At 33.1% G+C, this 9,497-nt stretch overlaps 1 protein-coding gene across 3 annotated transcripts; it reads left to right on the forward strand.

Moving 5' to 3' along the window:
• Nucleotides 1-6,271: 6,271 nt before the first annotated feature.
• Nucleotides 6,272-9,270, forward strand: LOC128172214 (uncharacterized). 3 transcript variants are annotated; one of them, XM_052837992.1, is made up of 6 exons: nt 6,278-6,674; nt 6,925-7,024; nt 7,146-7,315; nt 8,185-8,249; nt 8,378-8,472; nt 8,977-9,270. In XM_052837992.1, exons 2-6 carry the CDS (start codon nt 6,970-6,972, stop codon nt 9,093-9,095), a joined length of 504 nt encoding a protein of 167 aa, XP_052693952.1. In that variant the 5' UTR covers nt 6,278-6,674; nt 6,925-6,969; the 3' UTR covers nt 9,096-9,270. The 3 variants fall into 3 exon arrangements, with proteins under 3 accessions (XP_052693951.1, XP_052693952.1, XP_052693953.1); XM_052837991.1 differs by lacking the exon at nt 6,925-7,024 and having other exon boundaries at nt 6,272-6,674; XM_052837993.1 differs by lacking the exon at nt 6,278-6,674 and having other exon boundaries at nt 6,886-7,024.
• The last annotated feature ends 227 nt before the right edge of the window (nt 9,271-9,497 follow it).

Genomic DNA, 9,497 nt, shown 5'->3' on the forward strand with positions numbered 1-9,497 from the left:
TTAGACTTGCTCGAGGTTCATGGGGGACTGGAAAGGGTAACTGAATTTATCTATTTAAAAAAATAACAGATTGTGAATTTTCAACTCAAAATTCAAAGCAGGGTCTAATTAGAAACATATCATATATTCTTGTGCAGAGGACTCCAAATGTAGTCATAAATACCCTGTAGACATAACTTCAAGTAAATAAAATTGTATACTTCAGACTTCAGAGTTAAAACATGACTTTAATATCTTTATGATGCCGATCATTGTATCATTAAAGAGGTATAGCAGACCAACGGGTACCCGGTACATGTACTTGTACATGTAGGTTACAAGTTAGAACTATGCCTACCATTCTACCAGTTCACATAATTTTTCTTGTTTAGCAGTTATGATGTGTACTTAAATTGTCCTTGTTAATGTTTTATTCTCTTTTTTTAATCTGACTACTGGCAGTACTGGCGTGCGAGCAGTTCTCGCCGAGGACCATTTCTCGCTGGTGCACTGTTACATCATATTTTCGTATATAATTTTATGTGTTGATAAAATGACGTAACAATGCACTGGTGAGAAATGTTACTCATCGAGAACTGATCGCACGCCAATATTGATTAATTACAGACAAAAACTGAAGGTTGCGAGTGTTATTTTTAATTGAACAACATTGTTTAAAATAATTCTTTATATATGTGACGATCAGACCGGTTTGAATACCAGTGCCAGATAGCTCAGTTGGTAGAGCACCTGACTAGAGATTCAGGGGGCCCAGGTTCAAATCCCTTCATTATTTCTCCCATCCTGTTACAATATTGGTGTTGTGACCAACCCCTGGAACTAACAGGTTAACTCGATCCTGCCAGGGATGATCTTCGAGGATGAAGATCATTTAAGGGGGAGGAATGTGACGGTCAGACTGGTTTGAATACCGGTGCCAGATACATGTAGCTCAGTTGGTAGAGCACTTGACTAGAGATTCAGAGGGCCAGGTTCGAATCCCACTTTGTTCCGTCGTTATTTCTCCCATCTTTTACATATACATGTATATCAGATATATGACAGATGATTAAGGTCATCACATGTTTTGCAAGATGCAATAAGTGTTAAAAACCTTTACTCTACAACAGAATACATTTAAGTGAATATTTATGTTTCTTGTTATTATTTGGTGTGGTTTTCTTGACAGTGTCGCATAAACAATTTACCCGCTCCTAAAACACAAACTTTCTTTTTGTGGATTCAGCTTACCGCTGATTGGCTGCTGTTGCAGCAGACAAATAAGATATGCACGCACAAAACACAATGAACTTATCAGAGAATGAGTTGAGTTTATTTAAACTGTTGGAATTTGGGTATTTTTTTTAAAAATGTATACTTGTGACAAAACATATATGTGGTACATACAGCTGTAGCTTTATGAAGAAAATTTTGGTTAGACCATATATACCTATCATGCAAGTAAATGATATTTACAAGAAACTTGCAATTTATGGCGCACGAAATATACGCTAGTTTTATAAAGATTGACATACATGTAATGTACCACATTCTTTGAAAAATAATCTAATAAAAATTCTTCATTAAGTTTACTCATACATGTTTTATGCTTATTACACGTAGTATTGTTTTTAAAACATGTAATTTATAAGAAAATAAACAAAAACCCTCGCTAAATTTATTTGCAAACAAAAAATACACAGTAGAATTGATAAAAAATGGTATACCAGAAGCTAATACCAGTACATGTACTTTGACGCTGTTCGGTGGGTAATATTCGTTTGTAATTTACGAATTGAAATATTGATCGACTGTTGCACTACAAGTATGGTAATAAACTCTCTCTCTCTCAAACTCTCTCTCTTTCTCAATTTGATAAGTGTTTATACCTATGAAAATTTTTTAATATTATATTATGACTTGATATGCAAATTTTTGATCTTGTACTGCCTAAATGTTATGTCATGTATTGGGATATGTCATACTTATTACACTGCATGGTCAGTGTATTTTTTACAGAAATACTATGCATATGTTAATGTAAACACAGCTATTACTAGTACATGTATGTAAACACAGCTAATTATTTTTTTTATTTATTTCAGCTCAAAACAGACTCTTGTTACCACATGGCTTTTACCGGTACCTGTTGATTCTTGTGGGTCAGCTCCTGAGATTAACCTGTCACCTCTATCCACATGCATATTCCTTGTGTTCTACAGACTATTTACTGGTAATTCAAATTAAATCCGATAATGCATGAACAATAATGGAACTTGAAGAAAGCATCATGCCATGTTGTGGTTTGTGTTTGATAAGAAATTATGAAAACAAAATTAAGGTTGTTTAAAGAAATTCATAATTGCTGTGAAAATTTGTTTTTCACTAAAAGTATACAATTATGTTTCCTTTATTTTTTATTTCATAAAGATATTTAGATGTGTTTACATAATTGAAACCCCCCCCTCTATTTAATTGTCTGCATTAAGATTACATGTAGGATATGTAAATGTACATTTGACTTTGAAATAACATCTGCTATGATAATTACTTTTGAAATGAACAAGAAACAACCTATTTCTACCTTTCTAAGGTATATATGCATAAAAAAGTAGAAACACATGTCAAATTTGAACATTTTTCATTGAAATCAACTCTGTCTCCAGCTACCTGGGTGTGTTTGAATTTAATTCTAATTTAAGGCAGATGTCTAACTTGTAGGTTGTAACTTACTGTTTTAGCATGGTTAGAAGAAGACTAGAAATCAGAATAGATTAGATATTCACTAAATATGATTGTTAGCTTACTTTTTTCATGAAAACAAGAAATCACAAGCAGGACAGCTGTCTATTTGTTAATTAAAATGGTACAAATCATACAATAAACAAATAAAGATCACATTTTAGAATCATTGATGATTGTTTTCAAATATGTGTGAGAAATGACTCAAGGAAATTGCCACATGTTTCATAAAATTAGGTAAAACATTTCAAACCATGACTTTTTATGAAAATCAAAAGATTGGGGGGTGGGGGGTATACATCTAAGGGTATTTCTAAGTGATGTGAAGCTTTTATCATGATTATATCATGTAGGCATATGTTGTATTGAATAAGGTTTCTTTTTAAAGGTGGTTGAACAAAAGTTGACCTCTAAAAGGTCAGATAAAGATGTTTTACTATGGAGAACCCTGTAAATCTGTGTTTACTAAAGGAAATTGGAAATGGTGGGTTCACTTAAATGGCCATATTTTTATTAAACCTCAATGGAATTGGCAATATGTGGTATTCTTTTTCTCAGAATTGCATTAGCTTTCTTATTCTAAGACAAACCGTCTTTTCATAAAAATGTTAGTGTACTAAGTTAAAGATACAAGGAACAGTTTCGGATAAAGTACCGTCAATATTTTTGTAAAATTGAGAGTGACTGTACTTGAAGGTTTATCATTGTTGCGTAGATTCATGAAATGAATTTTAATGATTACCAATAGTTAGAGGGATGTCTCTTGTTGGAATTGGTAAGCAATATTAAGGCCCCTAATTTTAAGTACATGAGAAGCAGAAATAAATTGTGAAACTTGTGGCTATGACAGATATGTTGACTTTACAGTGAAATTGAAGGTTACAAATGGGAGGTTATATAACATGAAATGTAGGTGGATGGGATATTATATGCCTATTTAGTATTTACTGGGTATGAGGACAATAGCAAGTTTATTGTCCCCCAAGACAGCAAATATTTAATGAGGCAAAGCCAAGGGAAATAGTAGCTGTTGAATGGGACAATAAACTTGCTATTGTCCGAATAGTCAGTTAATTGGTATTTCATTATACAGAAGAAAACTTTATTTGTCAGCGATGCAGAATTTCTTGATGATAAACAAATTAGAGTTAAATCAAACTTTGTATTTAATGCGGCGATCTTATTAGGTCAGAGGTGTTTCGAGTTTAAGGTGATATGGGACACTTCCATGTTGTGACGTATTGTTTATCGAAATAAACAATAAAATAAAGTGTAATTATATAAGTACATGTAGTTTCTTCTCAAAAATGGTCACCTAACTCCTTAGCACAGTGGGTTAGAGGGTTTACTAGGAACCTGTAAGTCATGAGTTCGAATCCCGCTGGGGTTTTTACAATTTTTACCTTTTCAAATATTTTTAAAAGCTATTTTTTGGTTAAATATTGTAAAATTTGAAAATTCTAAACCGGTGAAAAGTTTTCAATTATATAGTACTTTAATCCACATTAATATCGACAGATGTCCCATACCACCTTAAAAAGGAGGGAAATCAAATTCTGCTAATGAATGGTTTTGATGACTATTCACCATGGGCAGATAGCATGGATTCTATTTTAGATAAAAAGGCATGTTAATGCGGGCGCCTTCTAGTGATCAATTTGTCGGTCTGTCCATCCGAGATGGCTTGACAGGAGCATAGCTTCTCTCCCCTTGGCCCAATCTGGCTCATACCTCATCCACAGGGTTCCTTTGGTTGAAGGATGTGCAGTGACCTTGAACCATGTTTTTAGGTATAAGGTTAAGGTCATAGCAGAATTATATATATAAAATCCTTGTCTGGGGCATATCTTTTTTCCCTTTGGTCCAATCTGGCTAATACTCACAGAGTGTCTCTATGGTTAAACGATGTGCAGTAACCTTGCATGAAATTTCTAGGTAACGGGTGAAGATCATATCGGATCATGCAAAAATCCTTTTTTTGAGAGCATATATAATTTCTACTAACCCCTATTTGGCTCAGACTTCACATAAGCAGAGCTTTTGAGTAAAGGGTGAAAGGGTGTGTAGTGACCTTGAACCTATTTTCAGTGAAAAGAAACTGTGAAGGTCATATCAGTATTATATTTTTAAAAATCCTTGTCCGGAGTATATCTTCTCTCCCTTTGCTCCATTCAGCCTCATACTTTACCCACATGATGCCTTTGTTTAAAATATATGCAACGACCTCGAATGATATTTGTAGATTAAGAGTCAAGGTCATATCAGATCACACAAAAATCCATATTTTAAGAGCATAGATATACTCTCCTTTTAGCCCCTATATGGCTAATATTTTACCTTTACAGAGTTTATTGGTTAATGGCGTGCAGTGACCTTGAACCAAGTCTGTCAATGTGAAGGTCATAGCAGATCTTTTTAAAATTAGTTTTAAATAGTAGATAATTTTCCAAATATGCTTAATCTTGGTCAGATTGAACAAAAATGCATGTATGTTAGGGGGAATGAAATTGAATTTAAAGTTCTATGCCAGCTGGAAAAATTTCAAGTTATAGGTCTAGGTCAAAGCAGAATTCTCTGAAATAACATAAGCGGGGCCCTTTGAAATGTTCACCATTTCAATGTTGTCTGGTTCATAGTAATTTTACATAGAAAATATTCACAGAAGTACAGTAAAGTAAACTTAACATCGATAAGTTTCTGCCCAGCAGGCATACGACGTTGTACCAACGTTGAAAATACGTTGATCATGGTTGACGACGTTGATCAACCAAAATACAACGTTGTGCGACGTTGAAGAAAAAGACGTTATCAACATGACAAATTTTCAACGTTAGTTAAACGTCAGATATTCTGACCAATATCGACCAAATTAAATTTCTCATACATATATTTATAAAATTGTATTTTTCATAATTTCGTGTAATTATTGAATTCTGTAATTTGTGGGCATAAAAAGTGAAAAAACATCATCAGTGATGGCAAAAAATCGCACATGTAAAGAATTTACATGTATGCGGAAAGCGCGCGATAGGCATTGATCTTGTAACCCCCCCCCCCCCAAATATCTACACAGCTTGAAATGATTTAAGTAACTTTATGAATCATTTATATATATAGTGTTAATGAATAAAACTGTTGATAGTGAAATAAATTCAGTTATGGCGAAAGTTAGCGCATGTAAACAAATTATGCGGCAAGGTGCGCGATAGCCATTGATCTATTGCACATCCTCCATATCTGCTCAGCTTGAAAGCGCATGCTGGCCAGACAAGTATTAAGTACTGGCGCGAACAAATTACCGCGCCAACTGAAACAAAGAACCAGTGTCCAGCTGGGGATAAGATATCCTAGCTGGGAAGCCATTTTGAACGCCATTCCAAACTTGAGACCGTGAGGAGCAGCATTTATAAATTCTACATCGACCTATAATACAAGGACATTTTGGATTTCATCCTCTAAAATAGTAAAGTAAGTGTTTCTTTCAATTATATAATGCATGTTGTATAATGTTTTTATTTTTTTCCAAGCTAGAAAAAAATGCTTAACCGCATGGCGCGTGTTTTTGAATTCACCACTAACGAACAGAGAATGCATGTAAAAATTGATCGATCTCTAACTTACATTAGTCTAATAATATCAAAGTATTGTTAGCCTTGAAAATGTCTTTAAGTTTTTGGTGTTTTTTGTGGTGTTTTTATTTTTATTTTTCACCACTAACGTTAGTAATGTTATGTACGATAGTTCACACGTATCACGAATGACTCTTTGGACGAGTTAACTAAGAGAATTTCCGATTTACGTACAAGTTAACAGAAGAGTGAAACTATAAATAGAATTGGGATTTTATTGTTGTCGTTGATCTTTGGTCTCCAACATAACGATGCAAGTTTTAATACTCAATAAGTGTACCCAGGCAACTGATCGAAGCCGTTTTGTAATACAGTATATAGAAAGTAATAATCTTATCTTTTACCTTCGATGGTCTTTAAAGGAAAACAATAAATCCTTTAACACTAACAGTCCATATTCAATTCACAGTATTGAAGACAGTACTTTAGGCCTAGTATATAAGTATTTATATTTGTAATGATTATGATGTTAATATTAACTCAAAGTGATGATATTATTTATAATGGTTAATCAATACAAACAATAGAAACAAAAACTAGCTGCACGTGCATGTATTTTTTTGTTCTATTTAAGACATGGCCTATCTCAGAAACTGGAGACGGTACAATACATTTGTTCATGCGCTTGCACAATCAAGCAACAGTGAAAATGACCTTTCCCATGACCGAAGAAAGTGAGTACAGTTAGATGTGTTACAAATTTTCAATTCAAGGGACCTTTTATGAGACTAGAATTTTTGCTTATGATGCCTTGGGTGTTAAATGTTTAATACTTAGTTATATTCTGTTTCACAGGATTTCAGAGAAGAGTCCTCTACCTTCTTGTTGAAATAAGAGACCTTCTTAAGAGTCCAGTAACAACAGCTTCAAATACAGAAGACGTTGATCTTGTTACCATAGACTCAGAAGAAGGATTTGAAGCCTTAGACAGAAGACTTGAAAACCGGGACTTTAAAGCCAGCTTTGTAAGTAATTGAAAATAGATGTAAATTGTCATGTTTCGTGTAGAATTATGTTGTATTTTTATATACATACTATAATGGGCCTGCCTTATGTGCCAGCGGGCAAGAAGAGGTTAGGTGAGGTGAGGTGAATATACATAAACTCTAAATTCTTGATCAAATGAGGGGAATTATTCTTCAAGTTAAATCACAAGAAGTAACCCTCAAAGATTTTCTCTAACAGTCAGGAATTATTACAAAAAAAATTAAACCTTTGGTGCTGGACTCAGGTTTTTTATTCTCTTGATATGACACAAAATGACTGAAATGCAGAATTAAAATTAGAAATTGTGTATAGAATGAATATAATGTTCTCCTTTACTATACATTTGAGCATTGAATCATTATTTTATGAAAGATATTGTATCATAACAATAGCGGTGTGTGCATACAAATTTTCATAAATAACTAATGCGCATTATAAAATTTGTATGCACACACCGCTGCAGTTATGAGACTATATCTTTCAAAAAATAATGATTTAAAGCTTATATTTACATTTTTCTAACTTCTTGCTTTGTCTGCAAATGTGATTTATATGTCAAAATTTCTATTTTATTCTAAGGATAAATTCAAATTAATGGAATAGCCATTGTAACAGCCACAAGCGTGAACTTTGATTCTCGCTTGTGACGTTGCATTTTACATCGTTCAAAGTTTGTTATGTCACGGTTAAACTCGTCATTTTAACCTTTGAGTTCCGTTTGTGTGTTACGGTCTTATTACTTCAGTATCTTTTCACACACTTTACATGCAAAAAATATTTGGAATGTAAATTTATATATTGCAGTAACACTACAAAGTATGAATGAAAATGAACAATTGCATTTCAGAAATTCTTGCTTCAAAAGATTGGAGGTACAGATGGTACTGACCACATGAAGAAAGCAATGTTAAGGTAAATAAAGAATGATGTTACTGAATAATTAAAGATCATTTATTGAAAAAATCAATGTATGACATTGTATTCAGAGTGATATGAAATACTAAGTATTTGAAGTATGACATATTTCAATTTATTTTCAGAACTATGACAAACTCGTACATGGCTGGTCTAAACATGAAGGGAAAACGGGGAAAGAAAGCTTTTGGTTCCTCCCAACTCTACCTCCTTATAAAAGGTAAAATGTTTTCTGATTTTTACTACTGTCAAATTTCTCATTTGTAGTACTTGTAGATTGAAACAATTAAAACATAATTTGATTAGTTGGTGCAGACGCAGAGTACTGTAGATTCCTCATTTTTCATGATTACTTCATTTTGCGATTCAATTATTTAATGCATCAAATTGCTAGAACACATAATTTTTATCATATATATTCATTAAATTTACACCTGCCAAAAATTAATAGGGAGATCATAAAATCCGCGAGATGTGCTTTTGGCAATTTTACATGGATATTAATTCCTTGTGTTTAATTAGGAATCTACAGTATACATCTATTTAAAAATGGTGTGTTATCTTTATGGCAATCTTATTGAAATTAGATCCCGTGATCTGCAAGGAAAAAGCCACTGGAGCAGATCAAAGGATCCAATTTTGGTTGAATGGTCTTTATGTAAAGAAAAAAATATATACAGAGGAACATATACGGTATTATAAAGCACCTTTATGTCTGTTTCAGAAACTGTATTGACATCTCATACACAGTATACAGAATCAAAATTCAATGAAGATTTGGCTAAATTCCTAAAATATGCCCCGGAGCGTGTGGGAGGAGGTGGAAGAAGGAGAAGAGATTGACTGTTTTTCACGTTCACTTGACCAGAACTAATGATTTTACTCTTTTTCATCTTCTTAAACTAATGTTTTTGTGAAAAGCTGGCTACAGATGTGAGCTAGGTTATCCATCAGTGATTTTAAGTGATACTTTCAATTTATTTAACTGTTTCTCTCTTGAATAAATTGATTAATGATATTTGTTCTGGTGTCATGTTGTTCATAAAATAATTTGAGGCAAAATGATTCACTGCAATTAGCGAAAAAAAATCAGTGTTCAAGGTCAAACAGTTGTAGCATTTCAACCAAATATCAACTAAATTTAAACGTTGTAACAACGTCAGAAGACGTTAAATCAACGTTGAAACAACGTCAGATATCAACGTTGAATCAACGTCAAAATTTCAACGTCCATTCAACTTTCAT

Source organism: Crassostrea angulata, chromosome 2 (assembly GCF_025612915.1).
Source record: "Crassostrea angulata isolate pt1a10 chromosome 2, ASM2561291v2, whole genome shotgun sequence".
NCBI classification, from domain to species: Eukaryota; Metazoa; Mollusca; class Bivalvia; order Ostreida; family Ostreidae; genus Magallana; species Magallana angulata.

Bases quoted from the DNA above. Each gene is read 5' to 3' on its own strand.
- LOC128172214 (XM_052837993.1), top strand. From the start codon at position 6,901: ATGTATTTTTTTGTTCTATTTAAGACATGGCCTATCTCAGAAACTGGA. The intron at 7,316-8,184 runs GTAAGTAATTGA...ATTGCATTTCAG, and splicing joins GGGACTTTAAAGCCAGCTTT to AAATTCTTGCTTCAAAAGAT. The intron at 8,473-8,976 runs GTAAAATGTTTT...TGTCTGTTTCAG, and splicing joins ACTCTACCTCCTTATAAAAG to AAACTGTATTGACATCTCAT.